Raw genomic sequence first — 16,703 nt, 5'->3', positions numbered from 1 at the left:
GTTGCATTTAGCATAACAGTATGGGAATGGGAATACCCATTCCGTCATACCGAGGGTACGGCCTGTTCAAAAATACCCCAGCCCGAGGGTCACTGCAAGACACTCGTGCCCGGGGTGGAATGAATATCCAGGCTGTAATAACGAATGAATTTGTGTGGCGTAGACCACCCTGCAGCCGCACACACATCCTGCAAGGATACCCCTTTGGACAAAGCCTTCGCGGAGGTGACCGCCCTAGTGGAATGAGCTCTTATGCCCAGAGGCGTGGCAAGACCGCGCGCCTCGTAAGCCATAGAGATTGCTTCCACTATCCAGTTAGACATGCGCTGCTTTGACACAGCATAACCTTTACTGTCGCCACCAAAGCAGACCAGTAGCTACTCCGACTTACACCACTGGCCGGAGCGGTGGACGTAAGTACAGAGAGCCCTTACTGGACACAGCACGTGCATCCTCACTTGTTCCGGTGTGAGGAATGGAGGAGGGCAGAAGGCCTGCAACACCACAGGGTGGGCAGCTGATGTAGGCACTTTAGCAATATAATCCAGCCTAGGGTACAGGAAGGCCTTGGCTAGTCCAGGGGCAAAGTCAAGGCAGGAGGGGGCAACCGAGAGAGCTTGTAGATCTCCCACTCGCTTGAGAGATGTCAGGGCCAGTAGAAGAGCTACCTTTAGAGTCAGAAGCTTCTCAGAGGCTGACTCTAAGGGCTCAAATGGGGCCCCTGACACACCTTCCAAGACCACATAAAGGTCCCAGGAAGGTATTCATGGCCTGCAGATGGGCCTCAGCCGTCTGACACCACGCATGAAACTCGAAGCTAGAGGATGTTGCCCCACAGAGGGTCCATCAACAGGGGTGTGGCTGGCCAAAATGGCGGCCATGTAAACCCTGATTGTAGAAGGAGCCAACCATGCTGAGAAACGTTCTTGTAACAACTCCAGGACTGTAGCTATTGCGCAGTTCACTGGGTCTAGCTGACGTTCCTCACACCACAAGACAAAAAGCCGCCACTTGAGCGCATACAATTTCCTTGTGGATGGTGCTCTAGCTTTTAACATGGTCTCTACAACCTCAGTTGTGAGACCAGAATCTATGAGCTGGTGCCCCTTAGGGGCCAGACCCACAGTTACCATAGTTCTTCCCGAGGGTAATAAATCAGCCCTCCGGCTTGAGACAGTAGGTCCCTGTGGATGGGAATCTCCCAAGGAGTGCCGTCGAGCAGGGACATTATCTCTGAGAACCATATTCGAGCTGGCCAATAAGGTGCTACTAGCAGCAGACGTAGACGGTCTTGGTGAACTCTTGCTAGAACTTGTGGGAGCAGAGCGATCGGGGAGAAGGCATATAGATGTGAGCTCGGCCACGTGTGCACCATGGCGTCCAACCCCAATGGTGCAGGAGGAGTGAGGGCGAACCACAGCAGGCAGTGTGTTGTCTCCTCTGAGGCGAACACATCCACTTCCGCTTGTCCGAACCTCTGCCATATGGACTCCACCACTTGTGGATGGAGCCTCCAACCCCCGGGCCTCAGCCCCTGCCTCGACAGGATGTCTGCCCCTATATTCCGGCTGCCTGGAATGTACATTGCACTCACTGACAAGAACTTTCCCCCTGCCCAGAGAAGGATTAGTTGCGCCTGCCTGGTGGTTGATACATGAGCTCACAGCTGTGTTGTCTGACACAACTAGCACATTGTGACCTCTCAACTGAGGAAGAAAGAACTTCAGTGCTAGGAATACAGCCCGCATCTCTAGGTGATTTATATGCCACTCCAGATGAGGGCCGCTCCAAAGACCGTGAGCTGGACAGCCATTTAAGAATGCACCCTAGCCCATGAGGGACGCATCTGTCATTACCGTCTTGTGGTAAGGGGACGCTCCTAGAGCTCCTAGAGTATTTGGAGCTCCTAGGAACTGCGGGGACCTCCAAATACTCAGAGCACGTAGGCATCGCCGCGTGACACTGATTACTCTCAGAGGTTTCATCCTCGGATGAAACCCCCGACTTTTCAGCCACCATTGAAACGGTCTCATGTGCAATAGGGGCCTATTGATATTGATGTATGATGTTGGCTGCTGCTGCCATAAGGCCCAACAGCCTCTCGTAAAGGCTGGAGGGGATGCCCAGACCTAGCTTTATCTTGCTCAAAGTTGATAGGATCAATTGTACGCGTGTTGGGGATAGAAACGCCCTCATCGTAGTAGAATCCCATATGACCCCTAGAAAAGTTGTCCTCTGCACTGGAGAAAGCATACTTTTCTTGAGGTTCAACCTGAGCCCCAAGCTCCTCATGTGGGCGAGAACAACATCTCGATGTTGAACTGCCTGTTCCCTGGATCATGCTAGAATTAACCAGTCATCCAGATAGTTCAATACACGGATGTCTCGGAGTCGCCAGGGAGCCAGAGCAGCATCCATGCACTTTGTGAAGGTGCGAGGGGATAAAGCTAGCCCAAAGGGAAGAACCCGAAATTGGTATGTGTTTTCTCCAAACGCAAACCTCAGGAACTTCCTGTGACTGGGCCATATTCCTATGTGGAAATATGCATCTTTCAGATCTATCGTCACAAACCAATCCTCGGACTGAATCTGTGGAACGGTAAGTTTGAGCGTCAGCATCTTGAACCCGTATGTCCAAAGAGTACGGTTCAGATGACACAGATCTAAAATTGGCCGCATACTCCCATCTTTTTTGCGGACCAGGAAATAATGGCTGTAAAAACCTCCCTCCCTTAGGGAACAGGGTACATGTTCTATGGCCCCTTTGTCCAAAAGGGAACTTATTTCCTGCGCTAACATTGGGCTTTGCTATGTGCTGACAACTGTGGTAAGCACACCTCTGAACTGGAGGCGCCGAGCACTGAACTGGACCCGGTAACCCTTTTCTATGGTAGACAGAACCCATGGAGACACATTTGGCAGTAGTTTCCATGCTGGAAAGAAAATCATCCCTAGAAGCATGATTTTACATAAGCTTCAGATACCGGTCACGCGCGCAAGGTTCTCCCATATTGTTATGCTAAATGCAACGTCGAAGTTCCCTTTGAAAGGGAACTCCCTAAGATGTTAAGAGGAAAAAACCTTGAGAGGAACCAGACTCAGAAGGGAACCCATCCTCATCTGGGTAATCAGCCCGTCAATGGGTAGCTTGGTTGCAGGGGAGAGGCATCTAAGACTCAACATCTCAGGGATAGGGAGAAGGATAAGGTCTCTCTGCTGGATGCCCCTGTTGAACCTTCCGGCCTGTTTGGTGGCGCGGTTAATACCATCACCTACAGGTTTCGTGAGGTGGAACAGCAAATGGCAGTGTTCAGCCAGTTCCTTCCCCGTCATGTCAAGTTTCCATGGGCATACACGAGTGGAGCCCATGGGCAGCACTAGTATGAGGGAGGCACAGAAAGTGAGTGTGACCGCCAGCCTCCCCCTGCAGAGAGCCAGGGGGACCAGGCGGCTACAGTCACAGCCTGCTAGTAGGCCTGATCTAAGAATGAGCTGAGAATGATCATTAATGCCGCTGATGCTGATGGGCCGTGGAGAGAAGTATCATGGGACGTGAGGTTTTTAGGGCAGTTTTTAGCCCCCAGTATAACTGTAGGGCCTCCGATAGCCCATGTCGTCCCAAGTTTTCAGACTTCTCTGGTCAGCGAGCTGTCACAGGGCAACGAAAATCTGATGCTTTCCCTCCAATAGAATGTGAAAGAGTTAACTTCCCGAAAAGACCATCTGGCAGTGTGGAAACTACTGCCAATTGTGTCTCCATGGGTTCTGTCCAACATAGAAAAGAGTTGCCGGGTCCAGTTCAGAGCACTAGTCAGCACAGAGCAGAGTCAGATGTTAGTGCAGGAAGTAAGAGCCCTCTTGGAGAAAGGGGCCATAGAACATAGTATCCCGTTCCCTGAGGGAGGGAGGATTTTACAGCTGTTATTTCCTGGTCCACAGAAAAGATTGGAGTATGCAGCCAATTTTAGATCTGCGCCATCTGAACTGCACTCTTTGGATATACAGGTTCAAGATGTTGCTGCTCAAACTCATCGTTCCACAGATTTGATTTGAGGACTGGTTTTTGACAATAGATCTAAATGATGCATATCTACACATAATAATATTACCCAGGCATCACAGGAAGTCCCTGAGGTTCACGTTTGCAGGCAAAGCATACCAATATCGGGTTCTTCTCTTTGGTCTAGCTTTATCCCATCACACCTTCACGAAGTGCATGGATGCTGCTCTGGCTCCCTTGCAAATCCAAGGCATCTATGTCCTAAACTACCTGGACGACTGGTTAATTGTAGCACAATCCAGGGAGTTGACAATTCAACATCGAGATGTTGTTCTGGCCCACATGAGGAGCTCGGGCTCATGTTGGACCCCAAGAAAAGTATGCTTTATCCAGTGCAGGGGACAACTTTTCTAGGGGTTATACGAGATTCTACTATGATGAGGGCATTTCTATCCCCAACATGTGTAGGGTCAATCCTATCAACATTCAGCAAGATAAAGCTGGGTCTGGGCATCCCCTTCAGTCTCTACGAGAGACTGTTGGGGCTTATGTCAACAGCCAACATCATACCGTTGGGCCTATTGCACATGAGGCTGTGTCAGGAGTGGCTGAAAAGTCGAGAGTCCGAGGATGAAAATCCATAGAGTAATCAGTGTCACTCGGCAATGCCTACATGCTCTAAGAATTTGGAGGTGTCCCCAGTTTCTAGCCTCGAGTCACACTCTCGGGGCATCTTTTTATCGCCAGATAGTAACAACAGATGCTGGGGTGTGGTCTTAGACGGCTGTCCAGCTCACGGTCTTTTGGAGTGGCCCTCATCTGGAGTGGCATATAAATCACCTAGAATGCCTTCTCAACTTCCTCAATTGACAGGTCACCATGTGTTAGTTGTGTCAGAAAATACATTGATGGCTGAGGCCTGGGGATTGGAGGCTCCTTCCACAAGTGGTGGAGCCCTTATGGCGCAGGTTCAGCCAAGCGGAAGTGGATGTGTTTGCCTCCAAGGAGACAACACACTGCCCGCTCTGGTTTGCTCTCACTCCTCCTGCACTATTGGGGCTGGACGCCATGGTGCACACATGGCCGAGGTCGCGGATGTATGATAATAAGTCTCTATTGATCACATATACATTACAGCACAGTGAAATTCTTTTCTTCACATACCCTAGCATGACCGGAAGCTGGGGTCAGAGCACAGGGTCAGCCATGATACAGTGCCTGTGGAGCAGAGAGGGTTAAGGGCCTTGCTCAAGGGCTCAAGTATGCCTTTCCCCGATTGCTCTGCTCCCACAAGTTTTCGCGAGAGTTTGATAAGACCTTATTGGCCAGCTCGAATATGGGTCTCAGAGATAATATCCCTGCTAGACCGCACTCCCTGGGAGGTTCACATTCTCAGGGACCGACTGTCTCAAGCCAGAGGGTTGATGGAACTATGGAACTGTGGGTTTGGCCCCTGTGGGGCACCAGCTCATAGATTCTGGTTTCTCAAGTGAGGTTGTAAAGACTATGTTGAACGCTAGAGCACCATCCACAAGAAAATTGTATACGCTCAAGTGGCGACTTTTTGTCTCGTGGTGTGAGGAATGTCAGTTAGACCCAGTAAACTGCGCAGTAGCCACAGTCCTGGAGTTCTTACAGGAATGTTTCTCAGCAGGGTTGGCTCCTGCTACAAATACAGTTTACGTGGCTGCTTAGAGTCAGCCTCAGAGAAGCTTCTGTCTCAGAGGTAGCTCTTCTGCTGGCACTGACATCTCTCAAGCGAGTTGGAGATCTACAAGCTCTCTCTGTTGTCCCTTCTTGCCTTGACTTTGCCCCTGGATTGGCCAAGGCCTTCCTATAGCCTAGACCAGATAATTTTCCTAAAGTGCCTACATCTGCTGCCCAGCCAGTAGTGTTGCAGGCTTTCTGCCCTCCTCCATTCCTCACACTGGAACAAGAGAAATTGCACCTTCTGTGTCCTGTAAGGGCTCTCTGTACTTACGTCCACCACTCCAGCCAGTGGCGTAAGTCGGAGCAGTTGCTGTTCTGCTTTGATGGCGACAGTAGAGGTGAGGCTGTGTTGAAGCAATGCATCGCTAATTGGATATTGGAAGCAATCTATCGCTTATGAGGCGCATGGTCTCGCTACATCTCTGGGCATAAGGGCTCATTCCATTGGGGGGTCCCTCCTCAAAGGCTTTATCCAAAGGAGTACCCTTGCAGGATGTGTATGCTGCGGCAGGGTGGTCTACGCCACACATATCCATTTGATATTACAGTTTGGACATGCATTCCACCCCGGGCTCCAGTGTCTTGCAGTGACCCTCGGGCTCGGACCTTTTTGAACAGGCCATACCCTTAGTATGACAGAGTGGGTATTCTCGTACCCACAGCGTGAAGCTCATGCAACGTTTATTTGAAAGGGAACATCTGGATTACCCCTTTTCCTTGAGAAGGGAACGAGACGTTGTGCAGCTTTGTCACACTGGAGCATGCCTGTGAAATGCATTTCATTATTTTCACCAAAATAATTGGTGCAACTACCGCAAAAACATTGATGTCTTGGAATTTTGGACTATAAGCTATGTTTGAATCTGTTTGTTTCATTGTCGTATTTCTATGCCACCTGTGTCCTTCTTCCAGGCCAGTTTATTTTAACCTAGACTAGAGTAATGGGCTGTGCATGGGAAGTTAGAGCTTGTGCCTATTCATGATTAAATTTGTTCTACTGGCACATGATGAGAGTTTCTGACAAGCTGCCATTATGTCTGATAACTGATGAAACCATGCGCCTGTCTTGGTAATTGATTCATTCTGAAGACTTGTAAAAACACCATTACACTTGTCCCTTTGAGATTTACCATTGCTAATTCTAATTATGCCTCTCACTGTGAGGCAAGTCCTAAATGTTGTCACAATTTGACTGCATCTCATCCCTCTTCTTTTTTTTTCCATTTAGGTGTAGAACAAATGGTAATCGACTGGCTCACAGGAAACTTCTACTTTGTAGACAGAGTGAACGGCAGGATATTTGTTTGCAGCTGGACTGGAGAAACGTGTGTCACTATAATAGAACTGGACCTGTTGAATCCAAAAGGAATAGCTGTGGATCCTCTCATGGGGTAAGTGAAATATGCATAATAAAACAAGCGCACACCATTCTTAGTTTAGACATTGCTAATTATTTGCCGTTTAAATATTAAAATTTCCATACAACCCTTTGGTACAAGGCTTTAAACATTTATACAAATGTGTCTTGAATGCTGCAGTCCCTGTGCTTAATAATTCCTTTTCTCTGTAAACGAACCTGCTTGTGTAATTTCATAACAACACCTCCTGTCAGGAGTTTCATTAGTATTCCTTGATATATGTAGCATCTCTCCGTATAAACCCCGCCGCATAATGTTACTTTGCACAATTTGTTTTTATTTTTATTTTGTTCTGACACTACAAATATGGCACTGAAATGAGCCTGTGGCGTCATCAGATTGAGTGGTAATTGTGGAAATATTTGGGGAGATAGGGCTGAAGGAGCACAAAGGAAAAAAATGGCAGTGTGATTACTCCAGTTATCAGCGGCTAAAAAGGGTGCTCAGCTGTAATATGCTCAGCGAGATGAAACTAGGACCTAAACAGAATTGGGGTACCACTATATTCATGAAAGGACAAGGACAGAGAGAGCTTTGAGTCTCAGTGAAGGTTTTTAATGACACCCCCCTAAGTAATGCAGAGTCTTAGCACCAGAGTTTGAGGGTATAGTGAAGACCACAGTGTGAGCTGAGAATGAAATTAAACCAGTGCAGTTTTCATTATTTGTGGTCATTGCTTGCTGAAAAAAAAACCAATTTGCCTTTTCTGTGGCCTTCAACAAGGAGAATGTATTATTAAAAAAAATCGGACTGGGTGGTCCCTTGTCAAAAAATCCTAATGGATTCCAATAAGAAACTTGTGCATGATTCTATCATATTTTGGAACCATTACTATAAGATTCCTATAGGAATTGTCTTGACAAGACATACATATCCTGTAGGACCACTTCTACAGGATTTTTAAATGGGATCCATTTGGGTTCCTCTTCAGGTCTATATGGGAATTCAATGTGATATTTTTAAGAATCCTAAAGGTGCACTTTCCACATATATGCATATATGTACTCCGCAAAAAAAAAAAAAAGAATTTTTTTTCCTCTCACATTCAATTGCTTTTATTTCCAGCAACTGTTTTAACATGTGTAAATACTAGTATTAACATAAAAACATTTAACAATTGAGATTTAAACTGAACAGGTTTCACAGACATTTCAAGAACAGGAAAGCAATAATGAGTCCCTGAACAAAGCAAGCCATTTTGAAGCTGAGAAAACTCATATTCATCTTGGACTGCACCAGATTTGTCAGTTTTTGCTGTGAGATGTTACTCTACTCTTCCACCAAGGCATTTGCAAGTTCTTGATCACGTCTGGGGGGGACACGTAATTTTCCACTTCAAGGACGATCAGCTGTCCTTCCTGTCTCCCTGTAGCACTGTCTTAGGCGTCTTACATTACAGACATTGCAGTTTATTGCTTTGGCCACATCTGCAGTCCTTGTGTCTCCCTACAACAGGCCTATTGCATGTTCACGTAGGTGACATGAGAGAGTCAGTAGAAAGGTCTCTTTAGTGTCCTAAGTTATTGTAACTGTGACCTTAATTGCCTACCGCCTGTAAACTGTTCATGTCTTAAGGACTGTTCCACAGGTGCATGTGCAATAATTGTTTACAATTAATTGAACAAGCATGAAAAACATTGTTTAAACCCTTTCCAATAAAAATCTATAAAAATTATTTGGATTTTACAAAATTATCTTTAAAATACTCCTGAAAGTAGGATGTTTCTTTTTTTGCTATATATATATATATATAGATAGAAAGATAGATAGATATTAAAGTGCTGTGAAAACGTTTTTGTGCCTTATTTTGTGCTTCATAATGCACCACACATTCTCAATCAGAGACAGGTCAGGACTGTAGGCAGGCCGTGCTAGCACCCGCACTCTCTGCTTATGCAACCATGCGCTTGTAATCCCATCAGAATGTGGTTTGGCGTTGTCCGGCTCTGGATGGCAGCATATGTTACTCTAAAATGTGTACATATCTTTCTGCATTAATGGTGCCCTCCCAGATGCGCACGTTACACATGCCATGGGCACAGACACACCCCATTACCATGACAGACACTGGCTTTTGGACCTGACGCTGATAACAGCTGGGATGGTCCTTTTCATCTTCGGCCCAGAGAACGTGACGGTTGTTTTGTCCAAAAACTATTTGAAATGTTGACTCATCAGACCACAAAACATGATTCCACTGTGCTACTGTCCATCCGAGCCCAGAGAAGTCAGCAGCGCTTCAGGACAGTGTTGATGTATGGCTTCTACTCTGCATAGTAAAGCCTTAACTTGCATCTGTGGATGCAGTGGCAAATGGTGTAGACTGACAAAGGTTTACCAAAGTATTCCTGAGCCCATGTCAGTATATCAATTACAGACTCATGACTGTTTTTAAGACAGTGACGTCTGAGTGATCGGAGATCACATACATTCAGAAGTCGTTCTCGGTCTTGCCCTTTACGCGCCGAGATTTGACCGGATTCCCTGAATCTTTTAATTATGTTATGCACTGTACTCAAATGCTCAAAATCCTACCGGTTTGTGTTTGGGGAATGCTGTTCTCAAAGTGTTGGATTATTCGCTGATGCATCTGTTGGCAGATTTGGTGAGCCGTTACACATCCTTGCTCTTGAAGGACTGGGCCTTTTTTGGAGGCTGCTTATATACTGTGATTAGACAATTGCCTCACCTGTTTCACATCACCTTCTTATTTCAACTTGTCACATTGCTATTAGTACTAATTGCCCTGTCTCAACTTTTTTGGAACATGTTGCATGCATCAATTTCAAAATGAATAATGACTGTTTACCTTCAAAAAACTATGCAGTTCATTAGGTAAAACATAAAATACCTTGTCGTTATATGTTTTTGTTTAAATACAAGTGAGCGTACATTTACAAATCACCTCCTCGTTGTTTTTGTTAGTATTTTCAGTACTGTCCCAAATTTTTCAGAATTGGGGTTGTGTATACACACAAACTTATCATGTAACATTCGCACATTACCAAGATGTAGTTCCCAACATGGCAATTTTCTTCAGAATCTTCTTTGGTGAACATCTGCAGTCTTTTTTCAGAACTGCTTCCATAGTTATCTAGTCTTAAGTGCTAGCTTCTCACTGGCTGTAAATATACATAGATAACCAATTTTTTTAAAGTAATACATAGTTGCTTGCATTGACTGTTTCCAATGATCATATGACATATTTGTGCATTCTGGGTATTCTAATGACAGAATGATGATGGACATGAATGCAACACCAATAAAAAAAGGGTATTATTCCAATATGCTGAGGCTGAGAGATATAATAATGTAATTCTGCTAAGGAATACTATATAACAGGGAAAATACTGTAATATGTCTTCAAGATATCGTTACTGGCCAGCCAATATGCTTTTTTGGGGGGGCTGCCATATCCTGTCGCTAACCCTCTGATTGTTGTGATTTTTCTGATAAAGTGCCTATGCTGGCTGGATTGTGAGTTTATTGACTGGTCTCCATTCTACACATGATGCTGTTCCATAGCGGCAATGCCCACCTCTTGTCCTTCTGCCAACTATGGACATATTGCCTGGGTGCCCCAGGCCTCCTTCTTGTCCGTGTCATTGTATAAGTGGGGGAGGTTATGTTACAAATCATCTCTGTTCTGAGCTGGGAACGTTGTCAAAAGCCTGTTTTTATCATGTGGTTTTGGTCTTTTCTCTGCTCCACATTCTGTCATTGCTTTGTTCCTCAGCTGTGTTCACCTATTCAGTGTTACCCCTTAATTAGTTTGTCTGTGAATAACCTGGTGTATTTTTCTAATGTCACCAAGTTTTACAGTGCACTCTAGGGTATGTTTTGACAACGATTATGGATCTTCAGTGTTTAAATGTCTGCATGTGATTTGACCTTTGATATGGCTTGTAACAATGTGTTTTGGATACCATCTAAAAATGCTATGCTGAGTTTACACACTTGTGTCCTACCGCAGATTACTACCGCACATTACAGAATTTTCTCAGCAGCCTCTGGATTGTGGGTGTGAAGTTTTTTTTTTGTCTGTACAAATACCTGGAGCCGTTTAATTACAGTAGCAAAGAGCAGCAGAAGAAAGTGAAGCACCTACATATTCTCAAGTGGTTTATATGGGAAAGTGAAATCTTATGAAAATGGAAGCAGCATATTTTTTTCTGCCAACTTTTCTCTAAATACTCTGTTATAGTAGCTGTTTCCAGCAGCCCAGTTTTTGGGATATCTTTACGGTTCTTTAACAGACAGGGGACTGGTTTGTGCAGCCGTTTGGTTCACTGGGTTCTGCCAGCTCTAGGCCTTTTTAAGTGCATGTCCCCAGTGTTAATACAGCCCATTAAACTGAGGATATTTGCTTTTTCCCTTGCTTTTCTGATACTACTACACCAAAAGTTAATTTTCATAAAGTAAAATTGAATTTTACAGCTTTATAATAATCAAATAAAGTACATTTGTCAAATATCATAGTCTGCCTAGTGTTTTTTTTGTAAACCAGTATTCAAGCTAGATAGTAATGGCAAGATTCTAAACTACTGCTATTGGCTCAGTATTGTTTAGCTTGTTGTTTAGGCCATTTTGGGATCTTAGAGCTATTAGTGTTTTAATATTGCTTTAGAATGTGGAATGTAACATTATAACATTATTGCTGTACATCTGGAAATTACAGTCATGATGTTTAACAAGAGCTGTGTATAGGAAAGTGGATATTCTTGATGGATGTTAAAGTGGATATAACAAAAAAAAATCAAGAGGGCTGCCAAAGCTAATGAGCTAAAGTTATCTTCCATTAGCAGCAATTAGCAAGTGTTTTCAAATAAGCGCTAATACTCCTGTGCTCTTTGGGAATGTATTAGGCCTGTAGCAAATAATAAAGAACAATACAATTCATGGTAGCATTATTGGCACTACTCTAAGCTAGTGGCACTAGGCAACTTGCCTGGTTTGCCAACACTGTCATGTCTATGTTGAAACTGCATCAAACTCCATATCCAAGACTGCACCCTGAACTACAAACATGGACTCCCTGGACTACAACAACCACATGCTATTTCAATGTCACGTTCACAGTTACCTGATTACTGATCACACACACCTGGACTCAATCACCACTGCACCTACTTAACCACACTCCAAACACACACGCAAATGTGTGCGTATTAAGCCTGATGTACTAAGCTGTTTGCTTAGTGACATAAAGCCTTGTTTGCTGAAATCGTGTGACTTGGGTTGTTTGAACCATTGATTTGAAAGAAAAGATTCATAAATTTTTCAAAGCTTCATGAAGAAGTGTTTTCAAAGTGCCCATCATTACCTTGACTACGTCTAGTGTTTTTGGATCTGATTTTGCGTTTTACAGTCTTTTTTCAAATAAAGCATTTTCCACAACTGTTGCAATCTCTGCCCCCTGCTTGTAGTTCCAGAAAGGGCTTGAAGCCGAGAAGGGTTGCACAAATACAAACCCTTTTAGTCCACAGCAACTTAATTTCAAGAGCAAGAGACGCATTCTTGTATAGCCATGCATAATGCATAAATCTCAGCTTAATTATTCTCTTTGACCTGTAGAATATAGAGCTACGATTATTTGCAAACTTTCTTTCAGTGCGCTAAGCTAAGCAGTTCTGTTTCAAATTGCACACAAAACACACAGTCTTGGTGGCTAAGGAAAACAAAGGGATTTATTTCAGAAAGGTTAAAGTATCCCCTTAAAGATTAGTAATTCCTCTTCTCTGATTCTCTTTGGAAAGACTTTAAGGTGCTTTCTGAAAACAGGCGCTGGTCTGTTTGTCATGCTTCTTATTCTCTCAATGACTTATCCTGAATGAGAAAATCCTGTACGGCAAAGGGTTTTTGCATACCCTGTTATACCTCTATCGAACAGGCACAGTGGCACTCCTTTTATATTCACAGGGGATTACCTTTTGTATCTTCTTAATGCCTATGGTAATGAGCATAATATGTTAGCAATGAAAATACTTACTTTCTGACATTATTAGGTTTAGAGGGCTTACGTGAATGTAATGTATTTTCATCTCTGATTATTCTCTCTTATATTTATCCATGGTCCCTAGGTGGCATCTTCTGTGTTCTCAGTGTTGGGAGACATAGCAAAGAGGTTTAATCTGGTTTAATCATAATAGTAAAGACATTTAAGCAGACTTATACCACAGTGCTGTTGAATTCTTAAGTCTAATTGTTGATTACTTTTCTGTAACAACACACCTTGGAAAAGTAGTTTGAACTGCAAATATGTTAGTTTTTATAGTCAGAACTTGTTCACGGGGACTTGTATGTTTGACGCACCAAACAAAAAAAACATGCAAAATTTTCTGCCACAGGAGCGTCTTCAATACAGAGAACGTTGTGCTTTCTTGTTAAAATGACAAGCAGCATTATTTTGTCGTATTAACTTTAAAAGAGAAACCAAAGCCACAGTGGTGAAGGAACTCTATAACGTGATAACAGAACCTTGTTTTGAAGGTGTTTCTTTAAATGTAACTGCTATATGCATGAATAAAAAGTATGACTATGTTCTATAATTAATAAAAAATAATGGTTGACAAAATAGGAATAAACAATTATGTACACACAGTTATAGGTAAATAGCCAACTTTGGGGTGATAAGAGTAAGTCTGCTTCACATCAGGCTTCATCACACCATCCCGTTATTGATTATTTTCCAATAACAGCATGGCCCATCATATTTTATTCCTTACATGGCCTTACGGGAAAACTGTTTCATTTGATCCTTTAATTAGCTGGATGTGAATGAGAGGAGCAGAGGTCTGTAAACCTGTTTTACTTCAGACACTGGAGTGCAGTGTTTATGGAACAAACTTTGGCAGTTTGTTTGTTTTGTTTGCTTAAATTTCCCTTGGAATTTCTCCTCAAATTTGCTGCCAGGGAGTGTTGGTGGAGTTTTGAGTTGAAAATGAAAATTCCAGTCAGGGAATAAGAGTTGAGAAACATTTTGTTTAACCCCACTTCAGAGAGTTCTGGTTGATTTCCTTAAAACAAATGCAGCACAAGATGGCAAGAGATGTTTTCTTGTTAGAAATGGTGTATGTGACTGAAATTTGATTAGGACTGAAATGAAAGCAGAGCTGTGTGCTGAACTTTATGTCTAGTCTTTCAGTGTTTATTGGTTTGGTAATCTGTCTTGCTGGTTGAATGACCGCGTTTCATAGACAGTACTGAACATTCACACGGGCAAATATGTGTGCATCTCTAGTGCATGTACAGTGCATCCGGAAAGTATTCACAGCACTTCACTTTTTCCACATTTTGTTATGTTACAGCCTTATTCTAAAATGGATTAAATTCATTATTTTCCTCAAAATTCTACAAACAATACCCCATAATGACAACATGAAAGAGGTTTGTTTGAAATCTTTGCAAATTTATTAAAAATAAAAAACAAAAAAGGCACATTTACATAAGTATTCACAGCCTTTGCTCAATACTTTGTTGAAGCACCTTTGGCACCAATTACAGCCTCAAGTCTTTTTGAGTATGATGCTACAAGTTTGGCACACCTATTTTTGGGCAGTTCTCCCATTCTTCTTTGCAGGACCTCTCAAGCTCCATCAGGTTGGATGGGGAGCGTCGGTGCACAGCCATTTTCAGATCTCTCCAGAGATCTTCAATCAGGTTCAAGTCTGGGCTCTGGCTGGGCCGCTCAAGGACATTCACAGAGTTGTCCTGTAGCCACTCCTTTGTTATCTTGGCTGTGTGCTTAGGGTAGTTGTCCTGTTGGAAGATGAACCTTCACCCCAGTCTGAGGTCCAGAGCGCTCTGGAGCAGGTTTTCATCAAGGATGTCTCTGTACATTGCTGCATTCATCTTTCCCTCGATCCTGACTAGTCTCCCAGTTCCTGCCACTGAAAAACATCCCCACAGCATGATGCTGCCACCACCATGCTCCACTGTAGGGATGGTATTGGCCAGGTGATGAGTGGTGCCTGGTTTCCTCCAGACATGACGGTTGCCTTTCAGGCCAAAGAGTTCAATCTTTGTTTCATTCCATTGAGAACCAACTCCAGGTGGGCTGTTATGTGTCTTTTACTGAGGAGTGGCTTCCATCTGGCCACTCTACCATATAGTCCTGATTGGTGAAGTGCTGCAGACATGGTTGTTCTTCTGGAAGGTTCTCCTCTCTCCACAGAGACATGCTGGAGCTCTGTCAGAGTGACCATCAGGTTTTTGGTCACCTCCCTGACTAAGACCCCCCTCAGTTTGGCCGGGCGGCCAGCTCTAGGAAGAGTCCTGGTGGTTCCAAACTTCTTCCATTTACAGATAATGGAGGCCACTGTGCTCATTGGGACCTTCAATGCTGCAGAAATGTTTCTGTACCCTTCCCCAGATCTGTGCCTCGATACAATCCTGTCTCGGAGGTCTACAGACAATTCCTTGGACTTCATGGCTTGGTTTGTGCTCTGACATGCATTGTTAACTGTGGGACCTTATATAGACAGGTGTGTGCCTTTCCAAACCATGTCCAATCAACTGAATTTACCACAGGTGAACTCCAATGAAGTTGTAGAAACATCTCAAGAATGATCAGTGGAAACAGGATGCACCTGAGCTCAATTATGAGTGTCATGGCAAAGGCTGTGAATACTTACGTAAATGTGCTTTTTTGTTTTTTATTTTTAATAAATTTGCAAAGATTTCAAACAAACTTCTTTCACATTGTCATTATGTGGTATTGTTTGTAGAATTTTTTTGATCATAGAATTTTTATTGAAAATTTACATTTTCATAACACCCCACCCAACAACCCCAACAAACAACCACAGCTAAAACCAAAAGAAAGGGGGAAACAAAAAACAATAAACAAACAACCAGAGAAAAAAAACAAACACGAAAAAACAAACAACTACATAAAACAAAACAAAAAAAAACTTACAAACATAAACCCAAAACAACAACAACAACAAAAAAGGGGTAAGATGATCAGGAATTAGAGTCTACCTCTCCTCAATCCACCACCAGGGTGCGTACATCATTGAAGTAGGTAATAAATTGCTCTCATTTTCCCAAAAATGATTCACCCCTGCCTCTGATGTTATACTTGATTTTTTCAAGTTTTAAAAAGAAGATTAAATCTTTAAGCCAGACTGATATAGAGGGGGGTTGTGGAGAGGTCCAAGACAACAGTATTCTGCGCCGAGCAAGTAACGATGCAAACACTAGCTTCTTTATGGTTCAGAGGTTGACGCTGAGATGGAACTCCAAAGATGGCAATTAAAGGACAGACATCTAATTCGATTTTAAGAACGTCGGACATAGTTTTGAAGAAAGAGTTCCAAAAGTTCTGCAATTTGGGACAGAGTGCAAACATATGACTGAGGTTACAGGGCGAAAGTTTGCATTTTTCATACATGTCAGGGACATTGGGATATATTTTAGGTAGTTTACTCCTAGAGAAGTGAGCTCACTTTAAATTGTATGAAACTAAGTTTAGCACAGGACGTGGTGGTACGTATATTATCTAATGCTCTGCCCCAGTAATCATCCTCAAGCTCCAGGCCCAATTCCTCTTCCCAAGCACTAATGGTTTTGAT

General features: G+C 43.5%; 1 protein-coding gene across 7 annotated transcripts in view; it reads left to right on the top strand.

Moving 5' to 3' along the window:
* The window catches only part of lrp1bb (low density lipoprotein receptor-related protein 1Bb), a 329,687-nt gene that overhangs the window by 155,726 nt on the left and 157,258 nt on the right, over window positions 1–16,703 (top strand). For all 7 annotated transcript variants that reach the window (XR_008396570.1, XR_006982676.2, XR_008396571.1 and 4 more), the window contains exon 7: window positions 6,939–7,101. Coding sequence is in view for 3 of the 7 variants with exons in the window: in XM_047156107.2 (XP_047012063.2) it covers window positions 6,939–7,101 (163 nt within the window). In the remaining 4 variants the exon portion in view is untranslated. The remainder of the gene's footprint in view (window positions 1–6,938; window positions 7,102–16,703) is intronic.

Source organism: Ictalurus punctatus, chromosome 6, assembly GCF_001660625.3.
Source record: "Ictalurus punctatus breed USDA103 chromosome 6, Coco_2.0, whole genome shotgun sequence".
NCBI lineage: Eukaryota > Metazoa > Chordata > Actinopteri > Siluriformes > Ictaluridae > Ictalurus > Ictalurus punctatus.
The sequence above is the reverse complement of the archived record's forward strand: the minus strand, read 5'-3'. Positions and strand labels throughout refer to the sequence as shown.